We start from the raw sequence: 16,613 nt of genomic DNA, 5'->3' as shown, positions 1-16,613 counted from the left end.
GGTCATGATATTATCTTATTAGATTGCTACCTACATTTGTTAAAAGTATGGAATAAATGGGAGACTGAGATTGACATATATACATACTATATATAAAATAGACAATAGCACAGGGAATTCTACTCAATACTCTGTGATGATCCATACGGGAAAAGAATCTAAGAAAAGGCAGATATTTGTATATGCATAGTTGATTCACTTCGCGGGCAGGTGTTTAGTGCTGTTTTTCATCCATCACCCTGGAATTGAGCACAGGAGAGACATCTAAGAGTGAGAAGCCAAGAAATGATTAACAGAAGGGCAAACAAGGGTTTCTTTAGAAGATATGAATAGAGAGTGTTCTGCTTCTGTGTTAAGACTTCAGTCCAGCAGTGTTCTCAAACTCGAGCATTCATTGGAAACTCGAGGTAGGGTTTTCTTATTAAAAGTTCAGGTACCAGAGTGTGTGTTAGTTGCTCAGTCATGTACGACTCTTTGCAATCCCATGGACTGTAGCCCACCAGGCTCCTCTGTCCATGGAATTCTCCTGGCAGGGTTACTGGAGTGGGTAGCCATGCCCTTCTCCAGGGAATCTTCCCAACCCAGGGATCGAACCCAGGTCTCATACATTGCTGGCGAATTCTTTACCCTCTGAGCCACCAGGGAATCTGAGTCATATAGGTCTAGGGTAGGTTTTTAGCAGTCTATTCAGATGGTTCTAATGAAACATGGCAGTTTATCAGAGATTCTGAAAGTCATATCTTAGGACATTAATTGCTAGAGTTATAACTGAGATCTCATAGTGGATTGGGCTGTAACTCCTCCTCCTCATAGAAAATGGAAAGTATTTTCTATGATTTGATGAAAGGACAGCTGAAGGTATAGTCAGAGCCTTGATTTTGGTCCCAACCTTGCTGCTAACTTGGAAAGCTTTGGGCAAGTCACAAGCCTCTCTGATATTTTCTGTGTTTTCTGCTTTGAGATATTCAGATATTTTCCCTCTGTAAAAGGTTTTTAGTAAGTTTATTGATCTTTTAAATATTTACTTTCTCATTGGTCAGTGTTTTCTAATATTTTTTGCTGTATGTATGGGTTTCCTACCACTCTCCAGCTCAGTAGATTTATCTTATTTTTTTTTTTTTAGATTTATTTATTTTTTTGGCTGTGATGGGTCTTTGTTGCTGCATGTGGGCTTTCTTTAGTTGCAGTGAGGAGGGACTACTCTTTGTTGAGGTGTGTGGGCTTCTCACTGCAGTGGCTTCTCATGTTGCAGAGCATGGCCTCCAGGTGCACAGGCTTCAGTAGTTGTGGCACGTGGGTTCAGCAGCTGCACCTCTCAGGCTCTGGAGCCAGGCTCTGTAGTTATGGTTCTCAGGCTTAGTTGCCCCATGCATGTGGGATCTTCCTGAACCAGGGATGGAACCTGTGCCCCTTGCACTGCAAGGTGGATTCTTAACCACTGGGCCATCAGGGAAGCCTGATTTATCTTATTTAACTTATTATATTTCTTAGTTCATAGAATAAAAATGCTAAATAAGATATTTAATTGTGATAGTCTTAGTTTCCTACTCACCTTCATTTCTATTATTTTTATAAGTCTTTATTGAATTTGTTATAGTACTGCTTCTGTTTTTTTATGTTTTGGGTTTCTGGCCTCAAAGCATGTGGTGTCTTAGCTTCCAACTCAGGAATAGAACCCCCACCTTCTGCTTTGGAAGGTGAAGTCCTAACCACTGGACCATCAAGGAAGTCCTCTCTTCAGTTCTAAATTGACATTCCATGCTTAAAGAAACCAGGGATTTTAAAGAACACAGGATTTGGTAAGGAAGGACTTGGATGTGAATTTTACCTTTGCTTTGTCTGAACTAAGTGATTTTCAGAGCTTAACCTCCTGGAGCCTCCGCTCCTTCATCTGTACCTTCGTCTCTAAGAAGGGAAGGCTGTTTCATATAGTTGGGGAAGATAAAATGCGGCACTTTCTATAAAAAGTTCATAATTGCTTTAAAGGGCCATGACTGTGCCAGATTTAAAATAGAATTACTGATATTCAAATACAGTTTTACAATAGCTGCTTTAGTGATTCAGCTTTGATCCATATTCATTAGAATTGGTTATCGACATGGGGAAAAAGTCATTACTGTGACCACCTAGCAGAAAATTGTAGGTGAATGTTAGATGTGGGTTAGGGAGACTTTTTCTTTCCTAGTGGAGAAATGGAACCTGTAATTTTATCTTCTCTCAGGTCTTCATTTTGAGGATTGTTAAACCAAATATGCCAGTAGCAGCAGATGACAGTCCCAGGGTTAATTAAAAAATCTGAGGTCATAGGGATTCATGCAGACCCAGAAGTTTTGTAAATGATTTCAGAAAGCTCTGCCTAGAAGGTTGCTCATGAATGTGACTGGCTAATCACATAAGTTTGATCTATGGTTCTGGAGAAGACTCTTGAGAGTCTCTTGGACTGCAAGGAGATCCAACCAGTTAATCCTAAAGGAAATCAATCCTGAATATTCATTAGAAGAACTGATGCTGAAGCTGAAGCTCCAATTCTTTGACCATCTGTTGCAAAGGGCTCACTCATTAGAAAAAGACCCTGATGCTAGGAAATATCAAAGGCAGGAGGAGAAAGGGATGACAGAGGATGAGATGGTTGAATGGCGTCACTGACTCAGTGGACATGAGTTTGAGCAAACTCCAGGAGATGGTGAAGGACAGGGAAGCCTGCTGTGCTACAGTCCATGGGTTGCAAAGAGTGAGGCACGATTGAGCAGCTAAGCAACAAAAGCCCATATCTCACAAGACAAAGCAGGGAGGTGGCAGAACAGCTACTCATGATCTAGAGTCTCCCTAGAACATCCCCATGGAAAAGAAATGCAAAAGAGCAAAACGGCTGTCTGGGGAGGCCTTACAAATAGCTGTGAAAAGAAGAGAAGTGAAAAGCAAAGGAGAAAAGGAAAGATATAAGCATCTGAATGCAGAGTTTCAAAGAATAGCAAGAAGAGATAAGAAAGCCTTCTTCAGTGATCAATGCAAAGAAATAGAGGAAAACAACAGAATGGGAAAGACTAGAGATCTCTTTAAGAAAATTAGAGATAGCAAGGGAACATTTCATGCAAAGATGGGCTCGATAAAGGACAGAAATGGTCTGGACCTAACAGAAGCAGGAGATATTAAGAAGAGGTGGCAAGAATACACAGAAGAACTGTACAAAAAAGATCTTCATGACCCAGATAATCACAATGGTGTGATCACTCACCTAGAGCCAGAAATCCTGGAATGTGAAGTCAAGTGGGCCTTAGAAAGCATCACTACAAACAAAGCTAGTGAAGGTGATGGAATTCCAGTTGAGCTCTTTCAAATCCTGAAAGATGATGCTGTGAAAGTGCTGCACTCAATATGCCAGCAAATTTGGAAAACTCAGCAGTGGCCACAGGACTGGAAAAGGTCAGTTTTCATTCCAATCCCAAAGAAAGGCAATGCCAAAGAATGCTCAAACTACCGCACAATTGCACTCATCTCACATGCTAGTAAAGTAATGCTCAAAATTCAGCAGTATGTGAACCGTGAACTCCCTGATGTTCAAGCTGGTTTTAGAAAAGGCAGAGGAACCAGAGATCAAATTGCCAACATCCGCTGGGTCATGGAAAAAGCAAGAGAATTCCAGAACCTCTATTTCTGCTTTATTGACTACGCCAAAGCCTTTGACTGTGTGGATCACAATAAACTGTGGAAAATTCTGAAGGAGATGGGAATACCAGACCACCTGACCTGCCTCTTGAGAAATCTGTATGCAGGTCAGGAAGAAGCAGTCAGAACTGGACATGGGACAACAGACTGGTTCCAAATAGGAAAAGGAGTACGGCAAGGCTGTATGTTGTCACCCTGCTTATTTAACTTCTATGCAGAGTATATAATGAGAAACACTGGACTGGAAGAAACACAAGCTGGAATCAAGACTGCTGGGAGAAATATCAATAACCTCAGATATGCAGATGACACCACCCTTATGGCAGAAAGTGAAGAGGAACTAAAAAGCCTCTTGATGAAAGTGAAAGAGGAGAGTGAAAAAGTTAGCTTAAAGCCCAACATTCAGAAAACGATCATGGCATCCGGTCCCATCACTTCATGGGAAATAGATGGGGAAACAGTGGAAACAGTGTCAGACTTTATGTTTTTGGGCTCCAAAATCACTGCAGATGGTGACTGCAGCCATGAAATTAAAAGACACTTACTCCTTGGAAGAAAAGTTATGACCAACCTAGATAGTATGTTCTAAAGCAGAGACATTACTTTGCTGACTAATGTCCGTCTAGTCAAGGCTATGATTTTTCCAGTAGTCATGCATAGATGTGAGAGTTGGACTGTGAAGAAAGCTGAGCGCCATATTATTGATGCTTTTGAACTGTGGTGTTGGAGAAGACTCTTGAGAGTCCCTTGGACTGCAAGGACATCCAACCAGTCCATTCTGAAGGAGATCAGCCCTGGGATTTCTTTAGAAGGAATGATGCTGAAGCTGAAACTCCAGTACTTTGGCCACCTCATGCGAAGAGTTGACTCATTGGAAAAGACTCTGATTCTGGGAGGGATTGTGGGCAGGAGGAAAAGGGAATGACAGAGGATGAGATGGCTGGATGGCATCACGGACTTAATGGACGTGAATCTGAGTGAACTCCGGGAGTTGGGGATGGACAGGGAGGCCTGGCATGCTGCGATTCATGGGGTCCCAAAGAGTCGGACATGACTGAGCGACTGAACTAGGAGAGACACTCTTCTAGCCACTGGATCAGTTTACCCTAGTCCTGCCACCCAAAGCATATGTGATGATAGCATCATTGCTTTTTGAGTTGGAGGATTATCCATGTTTTGAATTTCCCCTTTGATAATGAACTGAATGCTATGTTCAGTTCAGTTCAGTTCAGTTCAGTTGCTCAGTCGTGTCTGACTCTTTGCGACCCCATGAATCACAGCACGCCTGGCCTCCCTGTCCATCACCAACTCCCGGAGTTCACTCAGACTCACATCCATCGAGTCCGTGATGCCATCCAGCCATCTCATCCTCTGTCGTCCCCTTCTCCTCCTGCCCCCAATCCCTCCCAGCATCAGAGTCTTTTCCAATGAGTCAACTCTTCGCATGAGGTGGCCAAAGTACTGGAGTTTCAGCTTTAGCATCATTCCTTCCAAAGAACACCCAGGGCTGATCTCCTTCAAAATGGACTCGATGGATCTCCTTGCAGTCCAAGGGACTCTCAAGAGTCTTCTCCAACACCACAGTTCAAAAGCATCAATTCTTCAACGCTCAGCCTTCTTCACAGTCCAACTCTCACATCCATACATGACCACAGGAAAAATCATAGTCTAAAACTTATTTTAAAGTGCTTTGTAGAGGCAGACCTACATTGTCATTTTTAGAAAAATATGATTTTGTGATTTTATGGTCGCCCATGGAAGACATTTATATACTTTCTCTTTTCTTCCTTTACTTTTTCTTTGAAGTTGATCAGAAAGAAAGATGTGAGAGGCCTAGTAATAGCTGTCTTTGATCTTCAGAGATGTGCTTTTTCACTGTTACTTCAGTTGAATATATTCGATGGAAGAAATCTACTTTTCTTCTTCATCAGTTTGTCAATATTGTCAGACCATAATAAAGGGAAAATTGCCGTTGGGTATAAGTTTCCCTTTGGGTACATGAGATATAAGTAAAAGGCATTTTTCATGTTTGGATCTTGTGTTGATGTATGAAGCATCATGGCAATACGTGAATATCCTTTTATGGGAATATATTCAACTTTAATTATTTGTGCTTTATTGCAAAGCATAGCAGGAAGCCAAAGCCTAGAATATTCTCATTACACTGCCTATAAACATAAGCCTACTTATACTTCTCAATATCAATATTATTTTACACAGAGCAGTGTACACTGTCATATGAACATTGTACATGTTTCAGTGTTAGGTAAAAACACTTAGTAACCTTTTAAGAAACAAATAAATTTAGAGAACCACTGTTTTTCTCTCTGTTAAATTACAGATATGAATCTCATAAAAACTAAAAATGTTAACATTAAATATCTCTCATTTAATATTTATAAAAGATGTACCTTCAAAATATTTTTGTTTCTCTGTTTCAACTTTATTTATTAAATGTTAGATATCTGAATTATTTATTTGGTTTCCTTCAAAGAACTCAACTTGTCTTTGAACAGAACTTTCACCCTTTTAATAACCCATAGACTTTTATTCTGTAATTCCAGGTAGTAAAATTCATTCATAGTTTTAGCAAATGTGTATACCCATGTCATCACCACTCCATACAAGATATAGAACACTTTTATCATCTCAGAAGGTGTCCCAGTGTCCCTTTATAGGGGCTGCCACATCCTCCATCTCGACAGCTGCAGACCTTGTGCTTATCACTGTGTATTCATTTTGCCTATTCAAAAGGCAAATATGAATGGGAACACAGTGCATTCTTTTATGTCTGGCTGCTTACATAAAGCATAATGCTTCTGAAATTTGTTCAAGTCATCCTGTTAATAAGTAGTTCTTTTCATTGCTGAATAGTCCTCTGTTGTAATGGATGTATCATAATTTGATATCCATTCACTTGTTTTTGGATAGTTGAATTGTTTATGGTTTTTAGCTATTATGAAAAAAAAAACTGCTGTGAAATTGATGTATAAGTTTTTTGTGGACTTAGGTTATCAGTTCTCTTGGGTAAATTCTAAGGGTAGAATTTCTAGGTCTTATGGTAATGCTGTGTTTAATTTCACGAGAAATTGCCAGCTATTTTTCCAAAGTGGTTTTATCATTTTATGTTTCCATCTGCAATGAAAGGGAATTCTACTTTCTCCACATTTTCGTTGATCCTTGGTATTGTCAATCTTTTCATTTTAGCCACCAATAGTTGTGCCTCATTATTGTTTTAATCTACATGTCCCTGATGACTAGTAGGACTGAGTACTTTTTTACATGCTTAGTGGCAATTTGTATATTTCTTTTGTGAAGTGTCCACTGAAATCATCTTGTTCATTTTTGTTTAGTATTGTCATATGTTATATATTCTATATGCAGTTATGTCTTTTGTCAGATAAATGTATGGCACATATTGTCTCCCAGTGTGTGCAGCTGGCCGTTTCTTTTTCTTAATGGTATTGTTTGAAGAGCAATAATATGTCTTTTTTTCCCTTCATGGCTACTGTTTCTTTTTTTTTTTATGTTGCTTAAGAAATCTATGTCTACTGAAGTTGTGAGGATTTTCTGTGCATTCTTCTGCAAGTATTTTGGTGTGAGGCTTTTACATTTATGTTTATGATCCATTTTGAGTTAATTTTCCTATGTAATGTGAGTTATGTATTCAAGGTTGCTTGTTTGCTTAGCAAATGATATTTAATGATTCAAGCACTATTTGTTGATAAGATTGTCCTTTTTGCAGTGAATTGCCTTTGCATTGTTGTTGAAAACTAATTGTCCTTGTATCTTTGGGTCAGTTTCTGGAATGGCTGTTCTATTCTATTGATCTATGTATCTTCCCCTATGACAATAGGCTCTATTACTTCATATTATGTAATTTTATAGTTTATCTTAAGATCGGGAAGTGTAAATCATCCAGATTTTTCAAAATTGTTTTGATTATCCTAGGCTTTTTATACTTCCATACACAATTTTAGAATCATTTTTCAATTTGAACTGAAGAAACAAACAAACAAACACAAACTTGTTGGGAATTTGATTAAGATTGGACTGAATATATAGATGAATCTTAGGACAAAGGGCATCTTACAATGAGTCTTCCAATTCATTATCATATTTACTTCTCTATTTATTCAAATCTTTTGAAATATCTTTCAATATGTTTCAAAGTTTTCACTGTAGAATTTTTGTTTCTTCCCATTAAATTTTCTGTCAAGTGCTTTATGCTTTTTCAGTTCAGTTCAGTCACTCAGTCGTGTCCGACTGTCTGCGACCCCATGAATCGCAGCACGCCAGGCCTCCCTGTCCATCACCAACTCCCGGAGTTCACTCAGACTCATGTCCATCGAGTCAGTGATGCCAGCCAGCCATTTCATCCTCGGTCGTCCTCTTCTCCTCTTGTCCCCAATCCCTCCCAGCATCAGAGTCTTTTCCAATGAGTCAACACTTCGCATGAGGTGGCCAAAGTACTGGAGTTTCAGCTTGAGCATCATTCCTTCCAAAGAAATCCAAGGGCTGATCTCCTTCAGAATGGACTGGTTGGATCTCCTTACAGTCCAAGGGACTCTCAAGAGTCTACTCCAACACCACAGTTCAAAAGCATCAATTCTTCGGCACTCAGCCTTCTTCACAGTCCAACTCTCACATCCATACATGACTACTGGAAAAACCATAGCCTTGACTAGATGGACCTTAGTCGGCAAAGTAATACCTCTGCTTTCGAATATGCTATCTAGGTTGGTCATAACTTTTCTTCCAAGGAGTAAGCGTCTTTTAATTTCATGGCTGCAGTCACCATCTGCAGTGATTTTGGAGCCCAGAAAAATAAAGTCTGACACTGTTTCCACTGTTTCCCCATCTATTTCCCATGAAGTGATGGGACCAGATGCCATGATCTTTGTTTTCTGAATGTTGGGCTTTAAGCCAACTTTTTCAATCTCCTCTTTCACTTTCATCAAGAGGCTCTTTAGTTCCTCTTCACTTTCTGCCATAAGTGTGGTGTCATCTGCATATCTGAGGTTATTGATATTTCTCCTGGCAATCTTGATTCAAGCTGTGCTTCATCCCGTCCAGCATTTCTCATGATGTACTCTGCATATAAGTTAAACAAGCAGGGTGACAATATACAGCCTTGCCGTACTCCTTTTCCTATTTGGAACCAGTCTGTTGTCCCATGTCCAGTTCTAGCTGTTGCTTCTTGACCTGCATACAGATTTCTGAGGAGGTAGGTCAGGTAGTCTGGTATTCCTATCTCTTTAAGAATTTTCCACAGTTTGATGTGATCCACACCGTCAAAAGCTTTGGCATAGTCAATAAAGCATGAACAATACCAAGTTCAAGTCCTTTAACTGTATTTTCTCTGACCCTTGGGTGTATACTCAAAAATAGTTACATTCCATTTTTGAGATGAGGCTCAGAACATGAAGCAGCTTGCCTAAGGTTGTACAGCTTGGTGGTATCTGAACTGGGCATTGAATCAAGGTCATTCCCATCCCCAGGTCTCGTCTCCTATTCATCCCCATGTGGCTGAGTACTGGTTTTGTCATTTCTCATAAATGCATGCTTTGACAAAAACCATTTTGAAAGAAAGTTTGAAAGAACTGAATTATCACTAAGACTTCCCCTGTGGTTTCTGTAGGTAAGCCTAGTTTTAATGTTTATGATAATCTGCTTGGATTAGAAAAAGTTAAAGTACTTCCAAGAACCAAAAAGTTGTGATTACATGTAACTACTTCCACCATATAGCTTAGGTTTACTGTTAGTAATTGTTTTTGCCTTTGAGATTTTGAAAACTGTTTTGAAAGGAAGTCATTCTTTGAACATCCCAGAATGCCATACTGAAAGTCAAATATATTAGCATAAGTTAATGATGTGTATATAACTAAATGTCTTATAAATGTATTGTCTTGTAAATTATTTTTCCTCTTGGGATCTGTTTCTTTTTACAGCATGCTTGAATGACTATACAGAGGAATCTGGGACTTTCACTTCTCCAAACTTCCCCCGTTTTTACCCCAACAACTTGGAATGCATTTATAGGATCACAGTGGAAAGCAGCCAACAGATTGCATTACACTTCACAAACTTCTCCTTGGAGGATGCCATTGGTAGTACATGTGTAGCAGATTATGTGGAAATCAGGTAAGCACCTTTGTTTCATTATAATCTTTTTTTTTTCTTGTTTATTTTCACTTTTAATTTTTCTTGGAAAGGATAAGAAAAAAATATAGAAAATTTTCTGTGAAGCTCCTTTTTGTGCTCTTTCTTGCAAGATGTAAAGTTGGTCGTTTGGAACCTGACTTAGCAGTAGGAAAACAGAAAGGCTTGTGAATTTCAGTGCAAGGCTTTTTTCTTTAATTCTTTAGTGCTTTGAAAGGATGGATTTTTTAAAGTTATATTTGTAGTAAAGGTGAGTTAAAGTATATATTAATATCTCCCCAGATCGTTATTGTTGTTTTAGTTGCTATGTCATGTTTGACTCTTTTGCGACCCCATGGACTATAGCCCACCAGGCTTCTGTGTCCATGGGATTTCCAGATCATTGCAGTGAGTTAAATTAGAATAATAATTTGGTGCCCATCTGTGTTAAAGTTTTTTTTTTAATTAATTAATTTATTTTTTAAATTTTAAAATCTTTAATTCTTACATGCGTTCCCAAACATGAACCCCCCTCCCGCCTCCCTCTCCATAACATCTCTCTGGGTCATCCCCATGCACTGGCCCCAAGCATGCTGTATCCTGCGTTGGACATAGACTGGCGATTCAATTCTTACATGATAGTATACATGTTAGAATGCCATTCTCCCAAATCATCCCACCCTCTCCCTCTCCCTCTGAGTCCAAAAGTCCGTTATACACATCTGTGTCTTTTTTGCTGTCTTGCATACAGGGTCGTCATTGCCATCTTTCTAAATTCCATATATGTGTGTTAGTATACTGTATTGGTGTTTTTCTTTCTGGCTTACTTCACTGTGTATAATCGGCTCCAGTTTCATCCATCTCATCAGAACTGATTCAAATGAATTCTTTTTAACGGCTGAGTAATACTCCATTGTGTAAATGTACCACAGCTTTCTTATCCATTCATCTGCTGATGGACATCTAGGTTGTTTCCAATACAAAAAACCTCGAATTGCCAAAGCAATCTTGAGAAATAAGAATGGAGCTGGAGGAATCAATTTGCCTGACTTCAGGCTCTACTACAAAGCCAAGTCATCAAAACAGTATGGTACTGGCACAAAGACAGACATATAGATCAATGGAACAAAATAGAAAGCCCAGAGATAAATCCACACACATATGGACACCTTATCTTTGACAAAGGAGGCAAGAATATACAATGGAGTAAAGACAATCTCTTTAACAAGTGGTGCTGGGAAAACTGGTTAACCACTTGTAAAAGAATGAAATTAGATCACTTTCTAACACCGCACACAAAAATAAACTCAAAATGGATTAAAGATCTAAATGTAAGACCAGAAACTATAAAACTCCTAGAGGAGAACATAGGCGAAACACTCTCAGACATAAATCACAGCAGGATCCTCTATGATCCACCTCCCAGAATTCTGGAAATAAAAGCAAAAATAAACAAATGGGATCTAATTAAAATTAAAAGCTTCTGCACAACAAAGGAAAATATAAGCAAGGTGAAAAGACAGCCTTCTGAATGGGAGAAAATAATAGCAAATGAAGCAACTGACAAACAACTAATCTCAAAAATATACAAGCAACTTATGCAGCTCAATTCCAGAAAAATAAACAACCCAATCAAAAAATGGGCCAAAGAACTAAATAGACATTTCTCCAAAGAAGACATACGGATGGCTAACAAACACATGAAAAGATGCTCAACATCACTCATTATTAGAGAAATGCAAATCAAAACCACAATGAGGTACCACTTCACACCAGTCAGAATGGCTGCGATCCAAAAATCTGCAAGCAATAAATGCTGGAGAGGGTGTGGAGAAAAGGGAACCCTCCTACACTGTTGGTGGGAATGCAAACTAGTACAGCCACTATGGAAAACAGTGTGGAGATTCCTTAAAAAATTGTGTTAAAGTTTTTATTTGGCATTTCAAAAGGCTAGAATCTTATACTATTTTATAATAAATTTAGTTCTCTGATGTAAAGTAAGCTACTTACACAATAAATCACAATTCCTTGATGCTGGGAAAGATTGATGGCAGGAGGAAAAGCGGGTGACAGAGGATGAGATGGTTGAATGGCATCCCCAACTCGATGCACGTGAGTTTGAGCAGACATAGTAAAGGGCAGGGAAGCCCGGCATGCTGCAGTTCATGGGACTGCAAAGAGTCGAACATGACTTAGTGATTGAACACCACCACCATACAATGCTAAAATAAGATGATTTTCTTAATTATCAGCAGTCATTGGTTGAATGAATCTTTTTTAGGCTTGGAAAATACAGATTATAAACTATAGATAGTAAACTAGATTTAAGACCCCAAAAGTTCTTAGGGAAGGAAGTATTTTTAAAACTCTGCATAACTACGTCAAATATATTACATTTTGAAAACTTTCAAATTAGAAAAACATTCAAGTGTCTCTGTAAAATTAAGCCACATTTGTTTATATTGTTAATAATTTTTGTTTTTTTATCTTTTGTTCTGTGACACATTTGCCAGATGCTTTATTTGAAAGGAAAAAGATTAAGTACTTTTTCTCCATTTGTAATTGGGTGTATAAAATTTCAGGTCAACAATAAATGATGGTGATTTTATTCATTGTTATTCACATGCTATTTAATACAATGAAAAACTGAGAGCTTGCAATTGTTTTTAGAATATTTCTGAGAGAGGTTGACTGACAAATGGATCTGTTTTTGATCTCAAAGTTAATTAATGTTAAATGTTTATATTATAACCTAATAACCTAATAAATGATCACACCTATATTTTGTCACAGGAATGGAGGTTATGAAGATTCACCACTCCTGGGGCAATACTGTGGCTCAAATTCACCTCCAAGAATCATCTCTCACAGTAACAAGTTATGGTTAAAATTTAAGAGTGACTTCTTTGGCTCTGGGCCTGGATTCTCAGCTTACTGGGATGGGTCCTTAACAGGTAAATGGCCAAGACTTGTCCTTTATTGGAGAGTCCAATCTGACTGGATTTTTCATTCTTGGATTGCTGTGCTCATACCTATTTTTTTTTTCCTAGCTGTATTTTGTCAGTAGTATTTGTAATAAACTTCAACATTGTGAATATTTCTGAATTAACCCTAGCTGTTTTGTTTTTGTTTTTATTTTTGAAGGACATAGTAAGGGAAAATGTCATATTCCCTGGTATAGTTCATCAAGCTGGTCATCTTGGTTGGGAAAAGGAAAGTACATTGATGTGAACTGAGATTTTAGGCCAACTAGTCTTTGGTGGTGCAGAGTTGTTTTGCAACCTGGTTTTTAAGGGGAGCGACAGTAGCACCAGTTTGAAATAGACAAAAGAATTCCGTTTTACAGAAAGAGAAGGCTGTGTATTATCCCCAGTCTTTCTCCCGCAGGTTGTGGAGGCAATCTCACCACGTCCACCGGCACATTCACGTCCCCCAACTACCCGATGCCCTACTATCACAGCTCTGAGTGCTCCTGGTGGCTGAAGGCCAGCCATGGCAGTCCGTTCCTGCTGGAGTTTGAAGACTTCCATTTGGAGTATCATCCAAATTGTAGTCAAGACTATCTTGCTGTATGTATGAAGTTTCACTTGTAGCTTTCACTGCTCCCATCTTGCCCAGTGCACATCGATGCATCATTTTTTATTTCTGATATTCAGGGAAAGGGATCATTTAAACAATATCCACATTAAAAACTTAAACAAAATAAAAAATTTTTTAAAAATTTGATGAAAATACCTTTCTAAGTACAGCATATATTAATGAATGGCTTGGTACACAAAGTCTTTAAAATATATTGAATATAGACTGTTAACGGAGAGGGCAATGGCATCCCACTCCAGTACTCTTGCCTGGAAAATCCCACGGTGGAAAAGCCTGGTGGGCTGCAGTCCGTGGGGTCGCGAAGAGTCAAACATGACTGAGCGACTTCCCTTTCACTTTTCACTTTCATGCACTGGAGAAGGAAATGGCAACCCACTCCAGTGTTCTTGCCTGGAGAATCCCAGGGACGAGGGAGCCTGGTGGGCTGCTGTCTATGGTGTCGCACAGAGTCGGACATGACTGAGGCGACTTAGCAGTAGCAGCAGCAGCATAGACTGTTAAGATACGGTTAAAAATCTCCTGAAAGGGGTTATGAGATTTATCATAGTTATTATCTACATGATTTCTATATATGTATTGAAAACTAACAATCTAGAGGACTGTGTCAGAGGTTGAATTAAAGAAGATAACTGAAGTCAATAAAACAGAGCTTTTTACAATACCAGTAAGTCACCATCTCCATTAAATAACCATCTAAATAAAAAATGTGTTAGAGTGTCATAAATGATAAACTATGAAATAAAAAAGCAAGGAAGACTACTGATAATAGCTATGGTCTCAAAAACATGTAATAATCCTTTATTTTCAATCTTTACATTTCAGGCTAGGTTCTCTCCCTTACTCTTATATACAGCCACAGCTTGAGTACATAGCTCAAGTTTATAAACATTTAAATACAATTTTATAAGATATTTGATTCAGGGCTCTTCTATTGTTATATCATTTTGTATTTCTTCCCCACTTATCAAGAATTGCAGAGTCATTTAGATAATGTTTACAGCCATAATCATCTGACATTTAAAATATTTTCTTGGAACTTCCTTGGTGGTCTAGTGATTAAGACTCTGCACTTCCATTGCAGGGGGCACAAGTTTGTTCCCTGGTCAGGGAACTAAGATCTTGCATGCCTTGTGGCATGACAAGAAAACAAACAAAAAAACAATAAAATGTTTTCTTAAAGGTATATGATGGGTCAAGTACCAGCTCTCATCTGTTAACTCAGCTTTGTGGGAATGAGAAACCACCTGTCATCCGTTCCAGTGGAGACAGCATGTCTTTAAAACTGAGGACAGATGAAGGCCAGCAAGGAGGTGGCTTCCTGGTCAAATACCAGCAGAGTAAGTGTGTGTATTGGTTGCTCAGTGACTGCAGTGGGTATTCAGTCTCTCGAATGAAGCAAATTGAAAGAAGTGTAACCCATTGGTTTGAGCAACTGAAATAAATCTTAGCTCCTTATGAAAAAGTTTAACTCTGTTTGATGGAGAAATGCTTACACATTGAGTATAATGTCATGTAACTAACACATGGGGTAAGCTCAGAAACCTGGAAGAAGAACTTGCTGAGATAGCCACAATTTAAAGATTGGTGTAACTGGTTAGCAGCTAATGCATTTTCATCTGAATTAAACATGACAGTCTTCTAATTGGGACTGTCAATAATGGGACACTATTCCATTATACAAAGTTATCCAACACTATTGTTTTTGTCTTCTATCTGAAAAGGTAGTTAAATTTTATTGAGGGAAACTGTTGACCTCAGTGTCTTACAAATGGTGTCCCAGTCACCTGTCAAGAAGCAATGTAGGAGAAATGCAACTAGAACCACATTTTTCAGTGACAGTTTTTCAATATATTTATTTTCCCATTCTTTTTTATTACACATCATACAATATGAAAAAGACTGGAGAAAAGGCATACCTAAGCCTCATTCAAGTCATTAAGTTTGGTGGAATTTGGCAGTGGCTCCCAAGACTAGCCATACGTAGAAGTGCCTAGTATGGCTGTGTTGAAAACTCAGCTAAAGAAAATGCCACCATTGGATTGAAGACTTTTTTTTTTCAAAATTTAATGTTTTCATTTCTTCTTCAAATCTTTTACATTGCTTCTATTCAACTGAATCTTCCTGATGACTAACTAGAGGAATAATAGAGTCTTTATTATGAATTTCATGCTGACTTTTGAATGTTGAACAAAGCCATGTTGTTAATCATTTTTAGCACTCACATAAGACTTTGTGTTTCTAAACTGTTGAATTTAAAGGTCAAGATTTCTGTCTCTTCCAAATGCTAAAGTTAGAAAAACAGAAGCATAGAATGTTTAATACACTTTTCTAAACAAACAAATTAGACTGATGTGTGAGTCAGGCTACGCTATTCTGCTCTGCACCAATTCACAGCAACATGATGCCAATTTTAACACAGGCAATTTTCATGACACTTTAAAGTTTATGAATTCATTTAAATATTATTTCACATTTGTTCTAAATGGAGACCATTTCCATATAAAAATGCTGCACCAGCTACCTGTGTATGTATGCATCTATTTATTTGTATGCATGTGTGTGTGTGTTTGTGTATACATGCATATATATGTTTCTTTTTAACATAGATGTTTTCCTATAGAAAAATCATACACATCTTGGGGCAATTATGATAACTTATGATAGTGGTTAATAGTCATTGTTATTTTTCCCAGCATGTGATAACGTGGTGATTGTGAATCAAACCTATGGCATCTTAGAGAGTATACATTATCCAAATCCCTATTCGGTCAACCAGCGTTGCAACTGGACCATCCAAGCAACAACTGGAAACACTGTGAATTATATGTTTTTAGCATTTGAATTGGAATATTACACAAACTGCTCCACTGACTATTTAGAGGTATGTATTCTGAAGCTAAATAATCACTGCATTTTCTGTTCAAGTTAACAAACCAAGGTAAGTTATCATGCTTTGCAGAACCAAACCATTCACCCTGTCCTATATGTCTGTAATATGCTGACTATACATGGTATGTGGACAGATGTGTTTCATGTCTCTTTCATTGCATCATCTTAATAATAAGGATATTTAATCCATTAAATTATATGCACAAATAACTATCTGTGTTTTAAGGTTTCAATGTAACTTCTGGACTGAGTAACCTCATCTTACCTAAAAAATGCAGAAGTAGAAGAAAAACTTCTGGTTTTATTGGTTATTTTTT

At 38.1% G+C, this 16,613-nt stretch overlaps 1 protein-coding gene across 1 annotated transcript in view; it reads left to right on the top strand.

Moving 5' to 3' along the window:
- The window catches only part of CUBN (cubilin), a 265,197-nt gene that overhangs the window by 62,070 nt on the left and 186,514 nt on the right, over positions 1–16,613 (top strand). The window contains exons 23-27 of the mRNA XM_052651051.1: positions 9,618–9,810; positions 12,601–12,761; positions 13,195–13,376; positions 14,588–14,744; positions 16,101–16,288. Coding sequence (XP_052507011.1) covers positions 9,618–9,810; positions 12,601–12,761; positions 13,195–13,376; positions 14,588–14,744; positions 16,101–16,288 — 881 coding nt within the window. The remainder of the gene's footprint in view (positions 1–9,617; positions 9,811–12,600; positions 12,762–13,194; positions 13,377–14,587; positions 14,745–16,100; positions 16,289–16,613) is intronic.

The sequence above is a fragment of the Budorcas taxicolor genome, chromosome 13 (genome assembly GCF_023091745.1).
Source record: "Budorcas taxicolor isolate Tak-1 chromosome 13, Takin1.1, whole genome shotgun sequence".
NCBI classification, from domain to species: domain Eukaryota; kingdom Metazoa; phylum Chordata; class Mammalia; order Artiodactyla; family Bovidae; genus Budorcas; species Budorcas taxicolor.
Note: the sequence above shows the minus strand (reverse complement) of the source record. Positions and strands in the feature narration are given on the sequence as shown.